The sequence below is a fragment of the Chelmon rostratus genome, chromosome 4, assembly GCF_017976325.1.
Source record: "Chelmon rostratus isolate fCheRos1 chromosome 4, fCheRos1.pri, whole genome shotgun sequence".
NCBI classification, from domain to species: Eukaryota; Metazoa; Chordata; class Actinopteri; order Chaetodontiformes; family Chaetodontidae; genus Chelmon; species Chelmon rostratus.
Window position 1 is genome coordinate 11,649,858 of NC_055661.1, and position 26,747 is coordinate 11,676,604.

Below are 26,747 nucleotides of genomic sequence, written 5' to 3' on the forward strand. Positions count from 1 at the left end.
ATCTTTTGGCCAAGGCTGAGGCCGGTTCATCTGATTCAGTGCTGTAAATCCTTTATCAGTAACACTCCCTGATATTTGAGCTGACTGTCATATATGTCCTTGGCTGTTGGTAAATATGAGCTCAGCTGGCTGAAATGTGACGGTGGTTTCACCTTGTACCCGGAGCTGCTGTAGGGGGCGCTCTTCACAAACAGGTCACATCTGACGAGACTGATGCAACCTGCTGCAAGAGCTGCAGCTCCCGTGTGCCACCTCATGATCTCCCAGAAAATACAAAAAAACTTCTGCTGAATTAGCGAAACACCAGTGTTTCATTTAATCACCGCTCCAAGTCAGTATGGGCGGTCCTGTGGTTAAAATCAGCTGTACAGACTAAAGTACTGTCTGAAGAGGTATTACTGGTGGTAATTCAAGTAGACAAACATACTAAAAAGCATTACAAACAAAAATACAAATGCATCAGAGCAAAACCAATAGCATTATATACTTAATGACTTGTCAATTGTAGCTGCAACTGTCTTATTTTCATTACATCATATATATTTGATCAATCAAGTCATCGTTTAGCCTATGAAAAGTCAAAAACAAAATGCATCAAAAGTTCTGAGAGCCTAAGCTGAAGTCTTCAGATGTCTTGTTTTGTCTGACCAAACTCAAAAACATTACATTTAAAATATGAAATATTAAATCCAGACAAGCATTCAGTCCTCACGTTGTGTCGCTGGAACAGCAAACATTTGCTATCTACTAATTAATGACTAATTGTTTCAGCTCTACTATGAGATTTATATTGATTTATCACAATGATCACATGAATATTTTATGTCATCATGATTCCTCCATTCTTCCCCGTAAATTTGAATTTGCGGCAATTTACACCAAAATAAATGAAGAAAAAGGCAAAACAAACGAAAGAAACCTGCCAATTGCATAACTTGTAACTTTCCGCATCACGTCATAAGCCATGCGGAAATTAAATGATGCAACAGCAGTGTTTTCTGCACATTCTCCAGAGAACATGTGCTCAATGAGATGCTTCGCAGGTATTTGTCTCCCTCTAGTGGGAACTTCTCAGAGATGCACGTAGAATCACGAAAGTATCATCCCGGTAAGAGATAAGACTTAATCTCACAATGGAGACATTTTTGGTGGAATGTAACTAAGTACATTTACTCAAATCCCGCACTTCAGTACATAATTCAAGGTACTTGTACTTTACCTCAGTATTACCAGTTGATGCAACTTTATACTTCTACTCCACTCCATTTCAGGCAAGTACTGTACTTTTTACTCCATTACATTTCTTTGAGAGCTTTTACTTAGGAGTTACTTTTCAGATAACATATTTTCATGCCCTTGCTGTCCAGTGAAAACCATGCATTATCTGATAAACTGAAGGGTTGAAAACACTCTCCTGCTTCTTAAGCTAAATTAACTAAAAAGCCTCCTGGATGAGCTGGAAAATGCATCGCCACAAATCTGAAGACAGGGCCGTTTTTCCTGAGCTTGTGAAACGTTGACTTTTTAGCAATACGGGCTTCTCACAGGACAGTGAGGCTGAGGAACACATATGGTGAGCTTGTAGAAACCAACCCTGTGTGCAACAGAACATGAGGTTTCAAGTCATGACATTCAATTGTCAGATTCGAAGAGGGTCCGTTCTTTTTCTGCACTGTATACACAAAGTCAATCAGAAAATATTTTCTGATTAGTTTTATATAATCTGGCATATATTGTGCTGTTTTTGTTGTTGTTTTTCAATTGCTTTTAGTGTTTTCCCTGTAAAAAACAATTTAGAACTTAGTTAAGAAAATTGCCAAACAAATTGTTTATTATATCCTGAAAAACAATAGTGGTATCAATATGATCCAAATAACCGGAGATGTTATTCAACACAACAAAATGAGCACATTTTAAAAATCAAAGAATATCCATGCTGGATCCTAATATTACTTTCATTTGTGCCTGAGGTGTATAGCAGAATCTAGCACATCCAAGTTAAATTTGACCAAAAACAGTTTTAAAAGTCAAGATCTTTCCTGGATAAATGACTTTATGATTGTCATGTCTTACCATCTGGTCTGCATCTCAACTCAAAGGAACAGTGTGAAGTAGAGAAGCATGCAGCTACCTGGCTCTCCATTTCATCTCAGTAGAAAAACAGCAGAGCACTCATGCACTGATGTTAATTATACAATCTGAACTTCACCTCTCACAGCACACCTGTCACAGTGGGGAACAACACAGGTGTTCCTAATAACATTAATGGTGCCTCTGCTCTATTCAAGTGTCCCCATACACCATGCGTGACAGAGAGCCAGCATGCACAATCCCAGCACCCTGAAACTGCAATCATTCCATACATTACTTCCACCTGAGATTTGAGAAAGTTACTTCCAATCCAGGAAACATTTGCAATTACTGTGGACATATCCAAACTCTCATAACAATAACTCAAGTTCCAAAGTTAGAAGTAATGATAAGAGTGATGATTAAAAACAGGTATAGAGGATAACAAAATAAAAAACAAAGGACCAAATAAAACTTATACATCCGAGGCTTACACAGAACAATTTAAGGCATTCCTTGGTTTAAGCAGAGTAACAGAGTCGAAATGAATAATCTGTGGCATACCCTTCAGTTCCCCTTCTTTGTGGAAAATTATTTCTCCATTAAAGCTGACACATTTAAGTGTGTGTCCAAGCGAGTGACGCCCTGCTCTGAAATAAAACCCCTCTGAGGCTACAGGAGCACATGCAGCTGATTCCTAAGAACAAAAGCTTACCCGCTGAAAGAGGGCCAATTACTACGTCACTGATTACCTGTCCAGCGCACCTGAGGGTCGTGATGAGCGGGACTGAGTCACGTGCTTGTCTGGAGTGCACAAAAGGCCTGAGCACGTGTCAGTCTTAATTTTGAGAGCGGAGCCGGGGGTAGGTATCATGGAACATTTTAGGAAGTGATTGTGGAGCTTTAATTTTCATTATTTATTTATTTTACAGATATACCTGGGACAGGACATCTGTGATGTTCAGAACCAGGAACAAAGAAAATCGGAGATTGGTTTAACAAAAATAAGCAAAGTAAAAAGGTTTAATGTTTTTCTTCAGCAGACACAAAGTAGCTCTATATAAAATGTTTTTCTTTTGATGAATAAAAATAACATGTTTCTTTAGATTTACCTTTGGCAAATATTTTAAAAATTTGCTCGTTTCAAGGTAAAGCATTAACTTCTTAGTCTGAACAGGTAAACGTGATTTCACAAATGAATCTCTTTGACATTTAAAAGAGCAGTTTGTTTCACGTGTACGCAGCCATCTTTGGCTCCATCCATGAAACTGAGCCTGAGCGTGGCAACGGAGGTAGTCTTTTAATTTTGCGCAAAAAAACCGCATTTCCCGAAATGTATTTTATGTTGTCAGCACATCGCACGTAGCTCATGGATTCATCTCCTTTCCAGACCATCTGACCCGAGGACTTGAAGACAAGCCGTCTCTGGATACCTGTGAAATAAAATACTCAAACACCTGTCTCATTTACTTTGTAAAGCGAGCTTTCAACCCACAGCTCCACTATGAGGAGCGAACACCGGTGTTTCTAGCTAACACGGGCCAGTAAGGGACAGAGCGGAATAAAGCAAAAAGAGAGAAACTTAAATCTTCAGGAACTCTTGTATCATGATTAAAATATCCACCTCAACTTACGAGCGGTGTTTTTGGCTTGAAAGTAAGATTATTAAGGTTTTTTTTAGCTAAATGTTTGGAGGTTTGAGAGTTCGATGGTTTAAACGTTAACCGCTCGCTAGCTGACGTGACGTCAGGGAGCGCGACACGTGTGAATTGAATTCACGTGAGATTTCATTCTCCGACCAATCCAACATGGCGCCGTAGGGACGTTGTTATTGTTCCGTCGTCCCTACAAGCTTTCGCAGTACGATAAAACCTACGCAGGAATCCGGACGAGCGTGTTCATGCGGGCATGAGAGGAACATCTGGAGATAATGCTAAGATCCACCGGCTTCTTCCGAGGGATTGACTGCCCGTTTTACACGGAATACAGCGAGGGCAAAGGCAGTAAAAATGGGTGCAACAGACCGTACTGTCACTTCAGGCACAGCCAGCAGAGACGCCCGTCCTACGGAGCACCAGCAGATGTTAAAAAGCAAAGAGACCTTCACTCTGTACAGAAAGGTGCCGAGTATTGTTTTATTAAATGCCGAACTCGCAGAGTAGGTAGCAAAGACGTGTGTGGACTGGACCACAGTGGTAAGACTGTGTCGAAACGGGCTAACGAAACCAATACAGTGAATATCCGTTACCGTTAGCTGCGTTGTAACTTCCAAATAACCGCAACTGATACATCTCTCCTGTCTGCTGATGCTTGCTGTTAACCGAGGTATACCCAGGAAGTAGAAGATAAACTCTGTTTGACCCCAGGCTGTTAAATTGAAGTGTCAAACAGAAATAAGGTACCAGATACTGCAGCAGCAATAGGAAGTGGTCACAGAAATTACACTGGAGGTGTCAGTGGAATCAGGTAGAGTGTGTCTTACACCTGCAGATAGCTGTGTTCACACCATACAATGCAGTTATTGCACTTGGTGTAGCAGCAAGTGTGTATCTTGTAATACAATGTTGCAGAAGGACCAGTTAGGTGGTGTGACTGACTTATAGTCCAGCAGTTGTTTTGTCCTGCTGAGTATATTCCCCTTGAAGAATAATACTCCCTCATTGTGCTGGATGTTTTGTTGACCCCAGCTATCACAAGTTGTTACCTTCTTACCACATTCACATCTGAGCTTATAACAGTTGCATATATTTTTGTGTCTTTTTTTTTTAGATGTTTTGTGTTATAAAACTCTGGCTAATACATCCTCTGAGGAAGTCCTTGAGATGTAGGGCTGCACCGATCCAACCTTTTCTTTCCTGTTACTGATTCTGATAACCAAACTCAAGGAGTCTGCAGGCACAGATTCTCTCATTTTCCCACATTTCTAATCTGCATAGCAGCTACCTCCCTGCATGGAACCATTTGGATAATAAGACAATACAGTATTATGCTTCAGGATTGCTGTGGCACTAAATCTGAGTGAGTGGCCTTCTTTTGCTGAATGAATGTAGGCTAAAGCTTAAACAGAGAATTGTATGATCTCAGTGACAAAGAAACAGCTGTAGTGTGACATAATGGCAGGTGATTGATCTGTTTAGTAAAGTCAGTATTGGGGCTGACCGGACTGGTGCATCCCTAGTTGAAAGCTCTTGAAAAGCTAGTAATCATTTTAGTATCATTTTATTGGTGAATGTTCTTAAGACTGACTGTGTTGCATTCTTGCAGAACAAGGTTATGATCCCTTCAAGCCAGAAGTTGTGAGACCCCAGGAGGAGCAGAATGGAAAGCCGACTGCCTCAGGAGACCTCAGTGGTGCACTGGAGCTGGTCAACAGGGCCATCGAGGAGGTCCGCAGCGAAGTGGAGAGGGAGAAGAGGAAGCTCTCACGGATTGGGGATGAACCGTACGATCCTAGCGAGAGCACCAGTTTGTCTTCATCTGATGCTGTTAAAAGCAAAACACCACCTTCACACATGGCCTATGACCCTGGGAGTTATCAGATGACATCAGGAGGTTATAATCCCACCCCTGGCTGCAGCAAGTATACCTTGGATTCAGACAACCAGGGGAACAATAGTAACTCCATGGAATATGTTCCGACTTCAGTGAGAAAGCCTCCACCTCGGACACAAACACACCAAATCCCCTCTCCTCCCCCCAGTCCAAAGTACTCCAATAGTGCATCCTCCTCCAAGTGTAAATACACTGTGGACAATTCTAGACCGTCTACAGATATGGAGTATGATCCGCTGTCCAACTACTCGGCAGGAATCGCAGTGAAAAGCAAGAGGGACAAGGGTGGACAAGCTGTTAAGACAGAGGGCAGGAAAACTCACAAACGAACAGGATCAGACATGTCAGATGAGGAGTGTGTTGTAGCTGTGAAAGCACCACGGCAGCAGAGTGTGGACTCCAAAAAGTACACTTTCTCTGACTCTGATGAGGAGAGCTCTGGAACAGAGTATCGACCCACCTCACTCAGTAATCTTCTACAGAGGAAAGGCAATGGTGGGTCACTTTGGGATGCTGTGGGGAGGGCGAGAGAACAGAGAACTGAAAGTATGCAAAATGCACTGACACAGAGGAATAAAGTGGACTTGACAAGTGGCTCAGACGTTCAGGAAGATGTTAAACTAAAGGACAGCCCAGAGAAAAAGAAGGTGGCTAGTCAAACTAGTCACAAGAAAAGTGGTAAGCCTGAGAAAATGCATAAACTTGAAAAGGAAGTTAACAAGACAATTGGTAGTAAGAGTAGTAGCAGCAGCAGTAAAGACAGAGCATCAGTAAAGAACTTGAACCAGGACTCTGCAAGGAAGAACAAGAGTCATGGAAAACGAGATGATAGGAAAGACACAGTGAAGGTTAAGACATCTGATAAAGTTCACAGGGAAGGCAGAGACGAAAAGAGAAGTGATGGTAAGATCAAAGCTGTAGAAAAAGTAAAAACAGACGCAAGCAAACGAGATAAAGATACAGAAAATGGTGTAAGGGAAAGTAAGAAACACAAGATACCAGACAAGGAAAAGGAACTCAGCAAATACAAGGACCGCCAACACAAAAATGGGAAACTTGATAGCAGTAAAAATGAAAAGGATGTGAAGAAAATGAGTAAAAGCAGTTCTAGCAGTGCGAGCAGTAGTAGTAACAGTAAAGGCAGCTCTGTAAACAGTAAAAATAAGGTGAAGCAAAACGTCAGCTCATCTAACGGGAAAAGACCCGAGGAGAAACGGCGAAGTCTGAGTCTTAGCCACGCTGATCTGTTTGGAGATGAGAGCCCAGAGGAGGCCGAACCGATAGAGGTGGACGACGACGATGACGACGACGAGGAACCCGAAGAAGTGCTGGTGAGGAAATCTGCTGATGCTTTAAAGCGGGGACGTCTGAACAAGAGGAAGGCGTCAGAGCTGACTCCCTCTTCCTCCGACGATGAGGGCGCGGAGGGCGGCGGGGCAGGTAAGGACGAGGTCGACGGGGTTGGAATTGACTTCTCCAGTTTCCAGGATGATCTGGACTTTGACTCAGATCCCATGGAGGAGTGTTTGCGGATCTTCAATGAATCCAAAGATGTGAAGAGGGAAGACAAGGGAAGGCAAGCTAAACAGGTATCGATATTTCTTTCTTTAATTAACTGCACTACATACTGTTTCTTTATTATTTTCATTGGAGTCATATTTTGCAAATGACCCATTGGTGGGATGGGATGAACATGCTACGTTGTGCCCTCTCAGCCTTCTAGGGATTCAGAGGAGGAGAGAAGCACAGAGAGCACTTTAACTACTCTCTTCCCTGGTCAAAAGAAGAGAGTCTCCCATTTTGTTGCCAAAGGAAATGTAAGTCTGCCACCTTGACTTCTCTGTATTTTTCCATCCCACAATGCTGTCACAAGGCAAATTTAAGTCAGTTACAGGTGCTAGCATTTAAATACGTCAGCTGATTCGACAGTATGCAGTCAGCTGACTGTGTTTTCTAAACAGTCAGCTGAGATACTTGGCAGTCTGAATATAAACTTAGATGTTACAATACATAAGGTGTGCAACTTTGCATTACAAGCTATTTGCGTTAGCTGATTTGCAGTGGTGCAGTCACATTATCATGACCACAGACTCAGAGTCAGCTGTTCCACAAGGAGGTAGCTTCTACTGTATGTGTCATTACATACCTACAATTTGGTACTGAGCAGATACAGTAGCCAAAGAATAACTTGACTTAGCCCCTGTCATTTCAGCGTCATTCATCAACACAAAGCAGTCACCTTTTAATAAAATGTGCTTCTGTTTAATCAGAGTGACGCACCCTCTAAGTCTGTGGTGCGGCCGTACAAGAGACTCACAGCCCAGGAGGTCTGCTACCAGCGTATGCAGATGGCACAACAGCAAGCTGCTCAGCTTTCTGCTTCAGTCAAGGCTGCCTCACAGAGCTCCAGCTCCAGCTTTTCAGGAGAGAGGAAGAGAATAGCACACCGTCCCAACCCACAGACAACATCCTCCAAAACAAGTAAGAGTGCCCCCCACTGCTGTAACAGGATTCAGCTTTTGTTTTCATTGTTACATAAGTGTATCACCTCTTTCCCCTCATAATTTTTGATATATTAAAATCAGAACTTGAGGTAGATGTAGTGGTTTAAAACTCTTGTCTGATGGGTAGAAATTAAGCTATTTTTGCTGTTTCCTGTTCGGACTATGTGTGTGTTGACTAGGTCCTGCAGATGTTAAAACAGTATCCAGTCGAGTGTTGTCCTCCAGCCAGACCCATCAGACTGTCAAGGCCCAAACCACTGCTGGCATCTTGTCCAAGACTGTGTCTACTGTCATGCAGAAGAGGGTGGCACACACACCCACCATGAAGGTATCTGCAGACCAGAAAAACCACAGAATTTGCTGCTGCTGCTTTTTCTGAATGTTTGTTTTGTGTTTTTGCGTCTGTGCGTCATTGAATGGCCTTGACGGTTAACTGGCAGAGGTGGGCTGCCTCTTTATGAGAAATACTTGCTTGATCTGTAGGATGTGATTTACTGTTTGTGTTCTCTTTCTGTTTTGACTTTTTCAGAGTAGTTCAATGAAGCGCCCTGTCATCCCAACTGAGTTTGGGGCCAAAGTTCCCACCAACATCCGCCAGCGCTACCTCAACACTTTCATAGACGAATGTGTCAAATTTTGCCCATCAGAGGACGTTGCTTTCCAGATGGTATGAATAACCCCCAATATCATGAACGCCACAGGCTCTGATCACACGCCGTCTTGAATACAGAGGAGATTCAATTAGTGAACAAGTCAACAAGTTGTGGTTTTGACAGTGACGGAGGTTTTACTGTTTCAGGCCCTTGACGAGGAGAAGCTGGTGTATGAGCGCAGTAACAGTAAGAACATCTACCTCAATGTAGCTGTTAACACCCTGAAGAAGCTCCGCAGCAAGAGCAGCTCCTGTCCATCGCCTGTCACCAGTATGTCACCTCAGTCTCTGTGCAGTTTACGACCCCGATTCCTAAACAGTTGGGATGCTGTGTAAAATATAAATAAAACAGACTGTGCTAATTTGCTAATCTTTTTCAACATAGACTCAAATTTAGAAAGACTTTTTTCATGTTCCACCTCATCAGCTTCATTGATTGTTATACCTCTGTGCCAGCGACAGCTGCGGCCAGAGGCGTGATGCTTTTGAATTGTCCGTCTTTCCCATTCTCATGAACGTGATATCTCAGGAATGTTTCTCAGGAAATTTCTTCAAATGTTGCGCAAACCAACATGTTGACCACACAAAAAACATTTTTGTCCGTAACTCAAGAAATCATACGCTAATTGTTCCAAACTTTCACACAAATGTCTGATGGGATAAAATGTTGAAGTGATGACATTTTGTATCCAAAAGGTCAAAGGTCATCTTCACTGTGACACTATAATCTTCTGCAAAAACACTTTTCTGGTCATTATTCAGCACCATAACCCAGATTGTGACCACATTGCACATTTGGTCAGATGCTGAATTGGGGACCCTAATCTTGGGTGTCCACCTTGAAGCTGTGCTGATTGTAGAGATCTTCTGTGCTGCCGGGATGAAGATGTGTGTAAAGGATGCACTTTTTACAATTTGTGGTTTCTTTGCAGCATCGTCCATATTTGAAGCATTGTCGTTCACCACAAGCTCATTAGTTCTGCTGTTACTGAGCTTCGGGTTATTTACGTGTGCATGGAACTTCCCAACTTTTTTGTAATCGGGGTTGTAGCATACAGTATTTACCCTGAGTCAAAATGCTTTAGTTCAAGTACATGAACAGAAATCTACACAGAAAACTAAGGAGTGCGTCAGATGTGCAGTGGTAACCTCAGTGTGTTTGCATGTGTTTTTCTGCAGAGGACCCGGGTTTAGCCACTAACAGGAGGGCCCAGTCCCACGAGGAAGTTCTGGGGGGTCGCCTTGCTGCTACAACCAGCTTCACTGTCAACAGGATGGGTAAACAGCAGGAGGAGAAACTTATTGGTAAGAGACAAGTTTTATTTTTCTTTTCTTCCGTACTCCACTAACTCCCACAGAGGACTGCAGTGAAGATGACCAGAAGTATCATGGTGTCAGTGTTTTCAGTCGTCTATCTCTAGAATTGTGATGAACATCATTCCTTGAACTGTGGCAACATAAAAATGCAAGTCATACCTCTGATAAAATCAAAAAGCCAAGAGAGGGAAATGAGAAAACACTGAAAGAGCCTTTGTGTCAAGTAGAAACGTGTGACCTTTTGTCTACTCTGTAATGTGTTGTATCAGTTTACAGTAATAGTGGAACTGTTCAGATACCCATGTGACAACCTCCAGGTGCTGTTTACAGCAAACTCTCTGCCCCATGACCTGACGTCAGAGGGAATGTTTACAAGACTATACTATTTCTGAAAGAACTGTAGATTTGTGTGATTATCAGGATATCAATCGAAACATCCTTTAAGCCGTTTATCAAACAAAAGCACAGCAGACCTGCTCCCTTACCGCAGCTGTTTCAAAGGCAGTTCCCATTTTAGTATGATTATTAACTAAAAAATCTATACCTGGAACAGTTAGTGGATTGGTCAATTAGTCGATCATCTAACTACATATTAATTAGTAGCTTCATTTTTTGTGCTTCTTCAGTGTGAACGCTTTTTTTTCTCATCTTAGACGACAGTAATCTGAATATCTTTTGGTTTTGGGCTGCTGGTCAGACAAAGAAAAGGGAATTTGAAGATGTCGTCTTGGCCTCTTGGAAAATCTGATGCCATTTTTTACGCAATGAACCGATTAGTCCAGCCATGTCCAAACTATTCCATAAAGGGCCGTGTGGCTGCAGGTTTTCGTTCCAACCAAGGAGGAGCGCACCAGACTGGACTCATTTAATCAGCTGATCTCACTTTTCAGCTGATAACTAAGAGATCCCTTGATGTTGATTGGTTGGCCTGGTGTGCTCCTCCTTGGTTGGAACGAAAACCTGCAGCCACACGGCCCTTTATGGAATAGTTTGGACATGCCTGGATTAGTCGCTAATAAAAGTATTAATTAGTTGCAGCCCTGTTGAAAACATTGTAAGAAACTAAAACTGTGTGTCAGTTACTTCACGGCTCACAATTTATAGGTTAAATACACTCTGAAAATAGTCATTAGTTGCAGCCCTAGATTGTTATGCTTAGCTGATTTTGTCAGTGTAAAGCAGGAGTGTGTCACGCTACAGGGGAAGAGCAGCAGGTGACTCGAAGGGTTTAGAAATCATTCTGTAACTCTTGAGCCAAATGTTCAATGCTCACAACAAAGTAAAAATCTGCTCCTGTCTTCTATTTCTGTTTCCTCGTATTCTCAGTGCAGGTTTAATGACATCATCGTACAAAGACAGCATTTGCTTTACTTGTTGCTCTGTCTCGCTGTAGGAGCCACACTGTACAGGAAGCTGAAGACGTACCTGATGACGGAGGAGCAGCTCCAGGAGCACGGATACCCGAGAACAAACCCCGAGGCTGTCGGCAAAGCCATCATATTCAACCTCCCAGAGAAAAAGGCCATCGCAGACCGTGAGTGACCCCCACAGCTTTCTCACCCATCTCTAATGGCCAGTGATAAATTCTGTAAACACTGATATATGTGGTCCAGCAATCCTTTGACTTTCAGCTGACACTCTGTAATGTGTTTCTAGCATTCAGCAAGGTGTGCTGTCGATGTGGAGCAGAGTACAAGATCAATGTCAACGGCAACTGTGTACGGAAAGAGGAATGTAGCTTTCACTGGGGCCGATTGCGCAGACATAAAGGTAAGTTTGTTTGCGTTTATTTAGTGTAAATGGTTAATAAACATCAATAATATGAATGCACATTTTGGTCTTTTGTGTTTTGTAATTCATACTGCTAAATCTAACTCTCTCTGCCTTCTTTTCTCTTCTTCCTGTTATGTTTTTCTGCCTCCGTCTTTCCTGTCTTCTCCATCAGTCGCTGGAGGCTGGGAGACAAACTACAGCTGCTGTGCTGCGGCTGTGGGCGCACCAGGTTGCCAAGTTGCCAAGGTATCATCCTCTTCAAGCCATTAGTTTTTCTTTTTTGCATTTTAAGAAGTCAGATATATGGACTGTCGTGGCCAAATGGCCTCATGTAGACAGACAGTGGAGCCCTTTGAAAAGAAAAGCTACTTTCAAACATAAAATTGAACGATGTAATGTAAGACAGGCCAAGGGAGAAAGACTCCAAAGCTCCTTAAATTCAGTGCCATGGCCTTACAGTAAAGACCAGATTAGCGTAGCTCATAATGTTTGGTTTGTTGTCAGAGATGTTCACTAAGCTCTATAGCTGCACCTTGTAGTCACTGATGCCATTATTAGGCTCATAGGCTATAAATCATTAGCCCGCTGCATGTCCCCTTCAAGGATCTATATTTTTATCTGGGAGAGGTTTACAGCATGTTTTACAATCCCAGAATTCAGTGTTTTGTGTAACTTGTGTTACTGTGTGTGTATTTTTATTGAATATTCCTGAGCCTTCAATATGAAAGACTGCAAACAGTCAATCAAGGATTTCCAGGATAACTTACAAAAAAAATACATTTTGAACTTTCATATTTCATCTGTTTCATATTCCCACAGCAACATGTCCAGGATGGGCGTAAAGAGTCATTAGACGGCTACGTCACAACGTTCAGTAAAGCTCTGCCACCTGATGGCAATGGAGGGGTGTTTGCTTTGGACTGTGAGATGGTGAGTCAGACAGAGTTTTTTTTGTTTTTTTGTTTTTGTTTTCGTGCCTCCGCACCTGCGACAGCCATAGCCAGAGACATTATGTTTTCAGGTTGTCCATCTGGCCAAGGGGAGATTGTGCCTACAGTTAGGCCCAGATATATTTGGACAGTGACAGAATCTTCATAATTTGGGCTCTGCATGCCACCACATTGGATTTGAAATTAAACAACTACCACGGAATTGAAGTGCAGTCTTTAAGGTTTAATTCAAGGGGTTGAACAAAATATATGATGAAACATGTAGGAATTGTAGCTTTTTTTATACAAATGCTCCTCATTTCAGGGGCTCAAAAGTAATTGGACAAATAAACATAACCCTATGTAAAATGTTACTTTTTTATATTTTGTTGAGAATCCTTTGCAGGCAATGACTGCCTGAAGTCTGGAACCCATGGACATCACCAAACGCTGGGTTTCCTCCTTTGTGATGCTTTGCCAGGCCTTTACTGCAGCTGTCTTCAGTTGTTGCTTTTTTGTGGGTCTTTCTGCCTTAAGTTTTGTCTTAAACAAGTGAAATGCATGCTCGACTGGGTTGAGATCTGGTGACTGACTCGGCCATTGCAGAATATTCCACTTCTTTGCTTTAAAAACTCTTGGGTTGCTTTTGTAGTATGTTTTGGATCATTGTCCATCTGTACTGTGAAGCGCCGTCCAATCAACTTTGCTGCATTTGGCTGAATCTGAGCAGAAAGTATATCCCTGTATACTTCAGAATTCAGCCGGCTGCTTCTGTCTTCTGTCACTTCATCAATAAACACAAGTGACCCAGTGCCATTGGAAGCCATGCATGCCCATGCCATCACACTGCCTCCACCATGTTTTACAGAAGATGTGGTGTGCTTTGGATCATGAGCTGTTCCAATTCTTCTCCAAACCTCCTTCTTCCCATCATCCTGGCACAGGTTGATCTTAGTCTCATCTGTCCAAAGAATGCTGTTCCAGAACTGGGCTGGCTTCTTCAGGTGCTTTTTGGCAAAGTCAATCCTGGCCTTTCTATTTTTGAGGCTGATTAATGGTTTGCACCTTGTGGTGAATCCTCTGTATTTACTCTTATAAAGTCTTCTCTTTATGGTAGACTTAGATGCTGATACACCTACTTCCTGGAGAGTGTTCTTCACTTGAGTGGATGTTGTGAAAGGGTTTTTCTTCACCATGGAAAGGATTCTGCGATCATCCACCACTGTTGTCCTCCGTGGACGTCCAGGCCTTTTTGCGTTCCCAAGCTCACCAATGCACTCTTTTTTTCTCAGAATGTACCAAGCTGTTGATTTGGCCACTCTGAACATTTCTGCTATCTCTCTGATGGATTTCTTTTTTTTTTCACCGTCAGGATGGTCTGTTTCACCTACATTCAGAGCTCCTTTGACCGCATGTTGTGTGTTCACAGCAACAGCTTCCAAATGCAAACACCACACCTGGAAACAACTCCAGACCTTTTAACTGCTTAATTGACGACAGGTTAACAAGGGAAGCGCCCACGCAGCCTTGTTATTTTTTTGCAGCCTTCTGAGTCAATTGTCCAATTACTTTTGGTCCCTTGAAAAAGAGGCGGCTGCGTATTAAAGGGCTGTAATTCCTAAACCCTTGCTCCAGTTTTGATGTGAATACTCTCAAATTACAGCTGAGAGTCTGCACTTTAAGCCCATATTGATTATATAATTGTATCCTGAATATGTTTTCGTAAACAGCTAAAATAACAAAACTTGTGTCACTGTCCAAATATTTTTGGCCCTAACTGTATATTTCACATTTGGTCAGATACTGAATTGGTGACTCTCATCTTGGGTGTCCACCTTGAAGCTGTGCTGATTGTAGAGATCTTCTGTGTTGCCGGGTTAAAGATGTGTGTGAAGCATCCACATTTTACAGGTAGTTGCTTCTTTGCAGGAACATCCATATTTGAAGCATTGTAGTCCAGCACAAGCTCCTTGGTTCTGCTGATATTGAGCTTCAGGTGATTGTTGTTGCACCGTGTGATGAAGCTCTCTATCAGTCCTCTGTGAAAACAGTCTCTGAGTGAAAAAAGCAGGTTTCTACCTGGACATTATTCACAGGAATTATACATGTCAATATAGTGATAACTTCCATTTCACCAAAAAGACTTTTGCTGCCTTTTATTAAATTCCTTCAAAGTTTTCAATGCATGTGTTATATGAGCCTGGACAGACATGGATGTAAATACAACTTGACCGGTTGGCGGTAATTCTGGTTACTTGCGGGAAAACTAATTAAATGCACAATTGGCTTAAACTGCCATCTTGTGTGTGTGTTTGATTGTAGAGTTGACTTATCGTGGAGCAGTTTACACAAATGGAACATGGAGACTCACTCAGTGCTCTTTGTTTTTCTTACAGGAGTAAAATTAAGACAAAATGAATCATTTGTCACTTTCACTGTACTGTTGTGAACTCTTGTCGTATTTAAAGTCAGATGAACTTGTTTCTTTTCCTCTCCTGTGAATCAGTGTTACACAAAGCAAGGCCTGGAACTAACGAGGGTGACTGTCATCGACTCTGAGATGAAAGTCATCTACGACACGTTTGTCAAACCTGAAAGCAAAGTGGTGGATTACAACACGCGGTGAGTTTGCCTCCTGCAACCTGACGCTGTGTCCGTCATGTCTGCTTATGAATGTGACTACAGTGATTGTCAGCTGTACCCCGGTCTTACATGAGTCTTTGTAACAGCGGTATATGTATCTCACAGATTTTCAGGTGTGACGGAGGAGGACTTGGAGAGCGCCACCATCAGTCTGAGAGATGTTCAGGCCGTGCTGCTCAGTATGTTCAGTGCTGAATCCATCCTCATAGGACACAGTCTGGAGAGCGACCTGCTCGCTCTGAAGGTACTTTGACTCTTCATTCGCCTTCAAGATTTTTTATTTAATGCTTTTGAGTGGCTGGCAAATTGTTCACACAGTGATAGCTTCTCCCGCAGTACGGTTACTGCCCCTCTCTGCTGTCCGTGACTGACTGCTTTGGTGACATACAAAGAAATATCTCCTTATTAGTCAGCTTGAACCACTGCTTCCTCTTCACCAAAATATTTTTAATTGATTACATAAGCATGATTCATATTTAGTCATGGATTACACAAGATTTTGATTGTAAAAATGTAAAATGTGTAGCAGAGAAGGGATCGTTGTCTATTTAGCACATACCATTAGCCCTAATGATCACTCAAAATACAGCATCAAAACTAATATTAAAAACATATATTGCTGATAAATATAATTGTGCTGTAAAAAAAAAGTTTTGATAGGTACATTTCACTCCAGGCCGTAAACAAGTACAGTGTGGTTTCAGTATTTGTTCAGTAACTAAACTAAAAAAACCTCAGATGAAGGTTTTTTGTGAAACTACAAAAACATATACAAATTATGTTGAAGGAAAATGTCTTTAGCTTTACTTAATTCTTTGTTAAATCAGCCAAATGGTTGAAAGTCACAGTTTTATGAAATAGTCACGCAGTGACCTTGTTGACAAGTTTTAAAGACTGGAAACTGAAGCTCAGTGTATATGAGGAAGTCTTCACAGGTGTAGGAGTATTTCTCTGGTAGGGGCCAAAAATGTTTTTCAGAGTCCAGCAGAGCGGTGCAGGAACACACTGTGAAATGTAGCTCTGCTGTAAACGGTGATATTTGATTACAATCAAATGGAAAGGGAAAATCCGTATGTTGATTGGCCTTGGTCCAGGCGGAGACACTGAGTTACTGCTGTTGAACTGTTGGATTGAAATACAAGAAAAAAAAACCCCTCTCTGTCTGCCCGTCCGTCTGTCTGTCTGCCCGTCTGTCTGTCTGTCTGTCTGTCTGCCCGTCTGCCCGTCTGTCTGTCTGCCCGTCTGTCTGTCTTTCAGCTAATCCACAGTTCAGTTGTAGACACGGCCATTGTGTTCCCTCACCGCCTCGGCTTGCCCTACAAACGTGCCTTGAAGAACCTGATGGCCGACCACCTCAAACGCATCATCCAGGACAACGGTGAGAAAATCACACAGAACAGCAGCAGTTCTACTGTTGCTTTATGATAAGACTTGTTATAAACATATATGATTCATACATTTTGAGTTGAGTATGTGCTGTTTCATAACAATATGTTATGCATGCTTACAGCTTTATTAGACAGGCATTAAACAGATAGATGTTGAAAAACATTTTAAACTAATGTGTGTGGAAATAATTTCATGGAAATGAGTTTAGTGGATAATCTCAGCAGTTTAGTCCCAATACTGTGTAAAAATATCTTTTTACATTTTTTTCTTTTTTTTGAGATAAAACTATACAGCAGCATCTTTACAGGGTTTCATCCCCATTACACTTACATAATCCCCCTGTCTTTACCATGGCCCTAGTTACCACAAACAGACCCTCTCCTCTGTATCCTGAGCACATTTATGCCCAAGAGCATAATCATATAATCTCCATTTTACACCAACTTTCATGCAAACAACAAACAATTTGAGAATTTCCATAGTGTGGGATAAATAAAGTCTTATCTTGATCAGTCAACATCAGTTTAATTTTTTGAGCACATTTCATTGAAGCACAGCCCACAGAATCAGACCTGCCAATTTAACATTAATAATCTTAAACAAAATTACTGTCAAATTAAAGTCAGGTTTATTCGTATAGTCCAAGGTCATATACAATGCTTTAATAGTCTTTATACGCCTGCAGCAGCTGCAGTTCCCCACCAAGGCTATGCTGTATTCTGCAGTCAGGGTAAAACTCCCCCAAAAACCTTAGGACAAAAAGACAAAAAGTGAAGAAACGTGAAGAGAGGGAGTTAAAGGAGAGATACCTCCTCATTGGATGGCTGGAGGTGCAGTAGGAGCTGTCGGTGGGAAAAGAGCAAAGGTGTAATCAGAAAAGTGCAAAGGTTTGCAGAAATACAGAACAACAACATTAGCTCTAACAGTAGGATTCTTAAAGGTCAAGATTGTATTAAATCAAGTATAACGATGGCCAGTAAAGTTAGTCCAGGAAATGTGTCCTGCTCAGTGCATCCAGTGAAATTAATCTGAATTGCTATAAATTCAAACTCATCAATATGCATGTGTGGTGCATCACATCATACCCAGAGGAAGCCCATCTCTTATAAATCTATTTCTCATAACGATGATATTAATGTAGTGCAGTCCAATAAATGTGGCTGCGCTACATCCATTCACCAGCAGATGTCACTAATGCTTCCTGTGTCAACTGAAGCCTTAGCATGAGGCTCGGTTTCAGTCCAGTTTGCTGAAACACCTTGAAACTTTAGAAGGCCTCATGTACTTATGAAGTCTTCCTGAATTATTAAGATCTATCATTGTTAGAATTTGTAAACATTCTTAGCAACATCAACATGGTTTTTGTCATTAATTCATTCATATTGTGGACTGTTTCCAGATTGCTGGATGGTTACCTTTTATCTGTTTTAATCTAATAGAAACTGCTATGCCACTGTAGCTTTTTACATGCTCAGCGCCGCAGTATTCAGGTAAAAAGTGTTTCTGCCACTTGCTCATGTGTTCACAGTGGAGGGCCACGACTCGAGTGAAGATGCATCTGCCTGCATGGAGCTTATGATGTGGAAGATCAAGGAGGATGCAAAGGTCAAAAGATGACCTCTGACCCCTCTACTCCACTTCCCTCAGTCCAGCTTCCTGCCGTCATGTTCAGGAGGCCTGCACCCGCTCTCAAAGACTTAAGGTCGGAGGGGGGGTGGTTCAGCACAGGTGGAAATGTTCATCAGAAAAAGCCTGAGAAGAGCCGACTGTTGTTGCTGCCTATTGGACTGAAGAAGAACTGCCAGTCCCCTCAAAGCAATAGGAGTCCAAATTAACAGTGTTTTCATTTGCTTCTTGGTATTTCAGTTCTGAATAATGTTAGCTAAAATGCATTTCTGTTTATTTGACCAGTGTCTTTGAAGGCCTCAAACAATTTCTGAATGAAACCTTTCTATAGAACTACTTACAATGCTGGGGCATTGTCCACTGAACGATGAAGATTAATATGATACTCATGCCAGGCTGTATCTTCAGCCTAAATTGCACTATAGAAACGCTTTTGTTATATAGGGCCCAAGACAGGAGGCCTGAGATGAGTACCTCATCTATGTTATAAAGCATTCACTTCTAATGAAGAACACGTTACTTAGTTACACTTAAGTGCATTGATGTCTTAGTCTGTCGAGCATTGCTTTGTAAATGCACTTGTGTTTTCACATTGCACCTCGTTTCCCGTCACTGATGCTCTGTTTACAGCGCAATTCTTATCGAGTCATTGGTTGACTTTCAAACCTGACTGATTCTATAATACTTGATCATATAAAATACCCTCAGCAGAAGTGTAAAGTGTCTGCTGCTACCTATTTGATATAGTTAATAGATTATATCTCTTTATTTTATAGTTCACACAAAATACTGACTATACCCACCACTGTCTCTGTGTCATGTGCACTGTGTGAAATGAAACAACAGGAATCAGTGTGATAGCAGGGATCACAAAATTAGGTTCAGTACCAATGAATCAGGCCTGGGTTATTGATTACAGTCATCATTTAGTGAGTACCAGCTAACCTGTGCTGTTTTATGTTGAAAATGACGAAAAAGTACTTGAGTGCTGTAAATACGCTGTAAGCTTTTGTATTTGTTAATTTTTGGTTGTTTATCTTTTTCTATTAAAATGTATTAGTTAAAAGAAGTTGTTCCTCTGTCTTGTCCCAGTCCCTCCCTGCACAACAGTGGTGGAATGTAACTAAGTAGAATTACTCAAGCAGTTTCGTGATACTTTATACCTGAACTCCACTACACTGCACTGCACTGATCTGGCAACCACTGGTTATTTGGCTCGGTAAAACTTTACATACAAGCGTGATCAGCCTATAAGACAGGCATGTCAAACTGATTCCATAAAGGGCCATGTGGCTGCAGGTTTTCTTCCAACCAAGGAGGAGCACACCAGGCTGGAATCAATTAATCTCAGTCTTCAGCTGATAAGTGATCCTTTGATGTAGACTAACAAATACTCTCAAGATCAACTCTCTCTGTACCTCCACTGAACTCTGTACTAACCTTCTTTGTGTTAAGCCTCGTCTTTATTATTGTGAAAAGAAACAACCATGACTTGTCTTAACATGTATTCAGGACAGCATGGATATTTTCTTTAACCTATAATAAAGATGTGTCTCTGGAGGGATTTACCTCTCGCACAATGCATGCTTGGAAATCCACTAATATGTTGATCATGTTTTCTGCAGAAACTTGATGAGTTCAGGGAACTCTCAGCAGCAGATTCATTAAACTCGTCCTTTGTATGAATTGAGGTGGTCTAGAAATAAAACTAGAAATTTAAAGTTGAATCAACTTGAAATTCATACTTTTAAAAGTACATTTTGCTGATGATATGTTCAATTCAGGACTTGTACCTGTAAGGGAAGCATTTTTTTACCCTGTGCTGTTGCTACTTTTTGCTGCAGTAAAAGGTCTGACTACTTCTTGCTGCACAAATAGTTTTTGACAGTGTGACAGCTTTTTCTCGGTACAGTGCTGGGCCTCTTGCAGTCTATATGTCCCTTTAACAGCAGGTGCAGCGGCTGTAATTCTCTTTTCTTCAGCAGATGTGTAAATTGGAAAAAAATGGGAGAGAAATGCTAAACTGAGAGGCCCATCCTTTCTTCGGTGTGTTTGCCCGTTAAGCTCCTCCCGTCACATGTCAGTATGCATTTCCCCAGGCCGGGCCACAGACCCCAGGTATTAAAAGAGCCAGTTAGCTGGGATCAATACCTACACAATGTTCCAGTGACAGGGAGGGGGGCTTCCTAGTGTTTATTGAGTGTTGCAGAGATTTTGAACATGTGGAGCAAAGCAGCTTAGAGGGGTCGTCTTCATTATCAAATTCGATCAGTGCCTCTCTTTCTCTCCCCCGTGATCACCTTTGACTAGTGGGGGTCACGAGGGGGAAGCTGCAAGCCGGGGCTCTGAAACTGACCCCATGCTGAGAGATGGAGAGCTGCATTATCTCTGCTAGAGCCGGAGCAGTGAAGCACTTTCCTGCCTGTATACTGAACAGACTGAAACTATTACATGATTAACTGATTAGTCGATCTATGGACGATTAATCTGCAACTGTTTTGTTAATCGATTGATCGTTGAATAATTTAAAAAAAATCACCGGCTACAGCTTCTGTTTCTGTTCCAAATGTGGATATTTGCTGTTCCTCTTGTTCTTCTCTGATTATAAACTGAATATCTTTGGGTTTGGGACGTGTGGTCGGGAAAAACAAGATATTTGAAGACCTCACCTTGGACCCCAAACTGTGATTTTCCACTATTTTCTGACAGTTTCTTAATCAAACAATGAATTGAGAAAATAATGGGTTAATCAGAAATGAAAATAATCCTTAGTTCAGCCCCAATCTCGAACCTTCCGTCAGAAAATGCCGAGTGACAGTGACGTCTTCAGATGTCACAGCTTATTTAGTCCAACTATCTGCTCCAAACCTGAAGATATTCAGTTCATTATCACATAAGACAAAGAAAGGCAGCAAATCCTCCAAGTGAAGAAGCTGAAGTCCGCTGATGTCAATTGAATTAATTGAATTGAATCAATTCATCAATGCCCGATTGATTATTTGACTTAACATTTGAGCTCTGAAGGTATTTAGGAAAAGGCCCTTGATCTGTTGCATCCTTAAATAGCTCATTGGCGGGTGACATATTCTGAAACACGTTTCAAAATTAAGAATTTTACACGTAACAGTCATTTTACTCAGAGAGGAGGAAGACGAGCCATTAGACCTGCAATGTGAGATAATTCAGTATGAGCTCTCCCTCAGGCAGCAGCACTAAAATGCCTGCATATTAAATGCTCTCACTTTCCTGCACTCTTCTGGAGGAAACGCAAACTTGCCTGCAAGTGGACCCAAATCTTTGTTTGCACACTTTGTGTTGTCACTGGGCCTTAAAAGATGGTGCTGAAAAGAAGAAGGCTTAAAAAGGCCAAGGTCTGTTTTCTCTCTCTGTTGGTCTTGAGTTCAGCCCTTGCACCCCAGTCCTAGCCCGCTGTTGGGTGCCATTGACCCTCAGGACTCCCACAGCTGCCTGTCCCTCCCTGTCCGTCTTTAATCTTTAGCACTCTCGCCCAATTAAGAGACTGATCTTTACTCAGCCCCCTCGTATTGATCTGCTGCTGTAGCTCCCGAGGGCTGCACAGGAGATCATAAGCTGCTAACTGGAATGTAATAAGTCCCTCTGCCTTATAAAGGAGGAATTATTAGATTCTAATGCATTTCTGAAAGCGACAGCTCTTCATTTTAGATAAATAAAATCAGACTAATGGATCGGCTTGTTCACTTGCCTTAAATTCTGAACCATCTATGTGTGTGTGTGTGTGTGTGTGTGTGTTTGAGATTTGTTTCGTTTGTTTGTGTGTTTGCAGCCGGGTCAGTGTCACTCTAAGCCCTGAGTGTGTCATAGCCAGTGTCAGTCCTCACAGCGTGATCCGGGCACTCAGAGGGGCTTAAGAAGACCGACCGATCCGCCGCCCGCTCTCCCTGTCTCCCTCAGGTCAAAGGCCAGCCGGCCCAATCGATTCCCCCGATGAAGAAGTGTTTAGCTCCCTCCGCCTGCTCTCCCCTCTCCAGCCCACATGCTCCCGGACTATCATCGCGGCCCCAAAAGGCCTCCCAATTGTGTTTTGCATGCCGATCGATCCAGTTGGTGTCTGAGAGGGGCCTTCCTTTGAGATAACTGACAACTACAAAGGTCCCCTCCTGACAGGCTCGTGTCAATACAAATTTCCACTATTGATAAGTAATTAAAGAAAGCTTGAACATAAGGGGTTTGCTTTCTGAAGCATCTGTTAAACAGGAGACATTAACAAAAACCTCTGAGCGACAAAAGAAGACAACAATGGCCAAAAAAAGGAAAATGAGCTGCCCCTCCACCCTCACTTACTTCACTGCCTCCCTGTTTCCACCAAAGCAAACACTTTCCTGAGTATTTCATCAATGAATGCACTATAAATGAAACAACAGGTGCACTGAGTCTAGAACTGACATGATTAGTCTATAGTTTATTAGACTATGGACAGAAAATTAAGTGGTAGCTACTTTAATCAGTTAATCGTTTACAGCATTTTTCAGTCAAATGTGCAAAATAATTCCTATAGTTCCAGCTCCTCAGATTTGAGGATTTGCTTATTTTCTTTGTTTTTATGTGACCATAAACTAAATCTATTTGGGATCATCAGTTTAATAGTTTTTTAAAAGCAAATATATATATATAAAATATCACTTGTTCCTACAATGAAATTTGCTGTTGTTCTTCTCTGGTAACAAAATTCATCGTTTCAGTCATTTTTTGAGCAAAAATGTCAAACATTTGCTGTTTCCAGCTTCTAAATGAAAGGATTTGCTGCTTTTCTTTGTCATTTCTGACAGTAAATGAAGAGTCTGTTGCAGTAGTTGCAGCCCTCATTGAGTCAGTTTGTTTGCTTCACTCTTTCAGTATCATATGGTTGAATAATTTTATTTTTGGAGCCTTATGAATCCTACAAAATTATCAGCTTTTGCTACCACCGCCTGATAAATCACAATTTTTAAATTTCATGGTTGTCTAATGGTCGATAAAGAATTTCCTGCTGCTCTATAGATCAGTTATATTCCATTGGCAAGAATAATTGCTGGGTTGCCAAGCTGTGAAGAATCCCCCTGGCAGCTGTTTATCCTTTCTATTAAGAAATAATGCAATAAAATGTTGCTTTAATCAATGCTCATTAGGATTCTCACTTTCTCGTGAAGTCCGCTCTTACAAAATGTTAATAAGTCAATAATAAAGGGGTTTTAATCATCAAGTCTGCAGCTTTTAGGTGTTAAGTGTTAAGTGTTAATAAGTGGTCAACCAGCCTGATCAGTCACACCCTGGTGACACAAAAAATGTTCTTGTAAATGGATTATAAGCAGATTCATAAATGATTTATTAACCATTAATGATGGCGTTAGTTACAACGTATAAACTCTTCAAAAAGGGTGTCTCATTAGAAAGTGTTTTATTGTCATTGCCTCTTTAATAAGACTCCTGGTGTCGAATTGTTTTGCAGTAAATTCAGTCTGTTTGAAACAGCACATAAACATCTGAGGCAGTTCGCTGAACTTTAATAACTGCTCGTTATTTGAAATCAAGCAGGATAAAGACTGAATGTTTGGACGGTGATTATTCACATCACCGTTTTCTAGGTGTCGGCAGAGCAGCGAGGTCCCTGTAATTCCCTCCGCTGTATGTGACAACAGTTAATAGACCTGCGGCAGTTTTCACCTGCTCACTGGTGAGGCTGTTGTCAGGGAAGTGACTTCGCCTTTTGTCTTTCATTCGCTGTAATCCATGCATGTGTAAGTGGATCCTCTAAGAGCAGGATAACTCCTTTTAAGCGGGTTTAAACACTACAGGAGGGACTCAAATCCAGCAACTTCTCATTTACCTCTGCACCTAAGTCTTTAATGCAAAACACTCACATCCTGGTGATGAGACCTGCTGCACCAAGGCCTGGTTCTTGGAGTTCACAAGCCTGCTGATTAACTTACGGACTGATGGAGTGGCTGGATGCTAGTGTTGTTCAGAGGTAACTGGTTGTGTGGAGTCTGAAGATGAAGCAGCTTTGGGTGACTGCCAACTGAGGGGCTAATTGAAGAGGCCACGACTCATCTCGGCTGAACTCTGGTCGTCTTGATGGGTAGGAGGTGAACCCGGCCGAGCCCTGCCTGGCCTGCAGAAGGGGAACCGATCCGGGCATGGGGGTGGGTGGGGGGTGGTGGTGGTGAGTGAGTCAGTGGAGGCGGCTCTGGGATGGGGAGGGTCACACACAACCACACTCTTTGTGTGCCTCTAATCCCCCCAGCCAACACAGCTTTGGCCAGGTTTCATCATGAAAGTGCCATGAAATAACTACTTTTTTTCTCTCCTCGCAGTAAATCTCCCCTAATCCTGCGGGCTGCGGAGACAAAGGCCTCTGGGACCTAATCCTGGAGCTTTTAGTGGAGCTGAGGGGCTGGCCGACAGAGCCTCTTCTAAATGACTTATTTCTATCGGACACTAATATAGCTTGACAGCCAAGAACAGCGAAAGGAGGAGGAAAAAAGCCAGGGGAAAAAAAGAGCACAAACATTTTCACATATTTTGGAAGTCTGAGCAGTTGATTGTGTGCGAGTGTGAGAGGAAGAGGTGGACCATGGTTATTTGTGCACACCCTCAAAGAACACAACAGTCCGGACATCTCAGACGTTTATCTGCTAATATAGATCAAGTATTAAGTGACTTCTTTAGGCGCAGTTGATTGGGGTGGAGGAATGTAACTGTAGCATCTTGTTTTGCATCCAATTAGTTTGTTAGATGCGAATGTGAAGTGAAATTGAACACAGGGAAATGCAGCAATTGATAATGACAAAGGATATGCAACAAGTTGTTCTCACTGTGAAGCATTATTCTAGAGAACTTTACGCTTTTCTTTAAGTTGAGAAAATGAAATAAATACCATCATATTTAAATAAACTGAACAAGAAGAGATCAAATAAATGTACCTGAAACGAATGATCGCCAAGCTTTCTCTTGGATTGATGGGGTAAACGATCATTGGCCTGACTGGCCTGTGCTGTATTTAAGACATCTAATGCATGTCTGTACAAAAGAGTGATCTCTCCACTGCTGCTGTCTGACATGTGTCCCTTTTTTTTGTAAGTTTTTGACTTGACTTGGCCTAAAGATCAGTGCAGGAAGAAGTGCTCAGATCTTTTGCTTAACTAAAGGTAGGAATACCACAGTGTAGAAATACTGTCTTATAAGTAAAGGTCAGGCGTTCAAATATAAAGCACTCATCATGCAGAATAACCTGCTTCTGAATAATGTTTGTTATATTGTTAGATTAGAATTATGATGCATTAATGTGTACAACACTTTAATACTGCAGCTGGTGAAGGTGGAGCTAATCTTAATTACTCTATATACAGCTGGGTAGCTTGTGAATTTCTGCTGGGGCTCAGTGAAGTCTTATCTGACCTCAATCTATAATAACATAGTGTAACTTACTTGTTGATTATATTTCATATTCTTGGATTTACAAAGTAACTAGTCCCTAAAGCTGTCAGATAAATGTAGCAGAGCAAAAAGTACAATATTTGACTCTGACATGTAGTGAAGTAGAAATATGAAGTAGCAGAAAATTAAAATACTCAAGTAAAGTACAAGAACCTCAGTTTTTTCTTTTAAGTACAGTGCTCGAGTAAATGCTTAACACTTTCACCACTGTAGGAAAATAAGTTGTTTGTTTGAGTGATCATGTTTTTTTTTTCTCCAAGGCACTTCACCTCAACCTGCACAGGTGATTCATGGAAGAAGTAATCAGCTACTTTACTTCAGTAAAAAGTAGCAATAACACAATAGAAATAGATTTTTCTGAGGATTTGAGCCTTCAGAAAGAAATGGAAACATGAACGCCTACAATTTGATGACAACTGGACAAACACCATCCGCTGAGGAAGATCATGTGATATAATCAAAAGCTCCAGTGCAGATATAGTACTAAATGGACCCAGTGGTGAAAATGTTGTGTCAGCTGTTTCCGTGAACTGTCAGTCTCAAGCATCTTTATGCCAACTTTTACCTACTTTATATACTACTTCTACATAAGTAATACATGTTTTATAAATGGTTTATAACACATTATAATGCAGTTACAAGCAGATATGAGTGTTTTATAATGACATAATGAATGAAAACATAAAGAAACACTTTTGTTGTTTGCTGACGAATACAAATACACTTAAAATGTCCTTATACCTGCATAGAACTACATTATAGTGTGTTATAAACCATTTATTAAATAAACAATTTGCAGGTAAAACTGGAAACTTTAGCTTCACTAAAAAGTAGGGC

General features: G+C 41.5%; 1 protein-coding gene across 1 annotated transcript; it reads left to right on the forward strand.

Annotated features, from left to right (window-relative positions):
- Positions 1-3,885: 3,885 nt before the first annotated feature.
- Positions 3,886-19,770, forward strand: rexo1 (REX1, RNA exonuclease 1 homolog). Its single transcript, XM_041936023.1, has 16 exons — positions 3,886-4,190; positions 5,335-7,211; positions 7,338-7,439; positions 7,893-8,103; positions 8,306-8,454; positions 8,656-8,793; positions 8,926-9,049; positions 9,958-10,083; positions 11,489-11,629; positions 11,752-11,865; positions 12,041-12,114; positions 12,688-12,798; positions 15,304-15,419; positions 15,546-15,684; positions 16,698-16,818; positions 18,358-19,770. Exons 1-16 carry the CDS (start codon positions 4,001-4,003, stop codon positions 18,444-18,446), a joined length of 3,822 nt encoding a protein of 1,273 aa, XP_041791957.1. The 5' UTR covers positions 3,886-4,000; the 3' UTR covers positions 18,447-19,770.
- Positions 19,771-26,747: the final 6,977 nt, after the last annotated feature.

What these genes read in the sequence shown, in the direction of transcription:
- rexo1 (XM_041936023.1), top strand. Translation starts at nt 4,001, where the DNA reads ATGCTAAGATCCACCGGCTTCTTCCGAGGGATTGACTGCCCGTTTTAC. An exon ending in GCAGGAGGAGAAACTTATTG is followed by an intron (nt 10,084 to 11,488) that starts GTAAGAGACAAG and finishes GTCTCGCTGTAG; the next exon opens with GAGCCACACTGTACAGGAAG. An exon ending in GTGGTGGATTACAACACGCG is followed by an intron (nt 15,420 to 15,545) that starts GTGAGTTTGCCT and finishes TGTATCTCACAG; the next exon opens with ATTTTCAGGTGTGACGGAGG.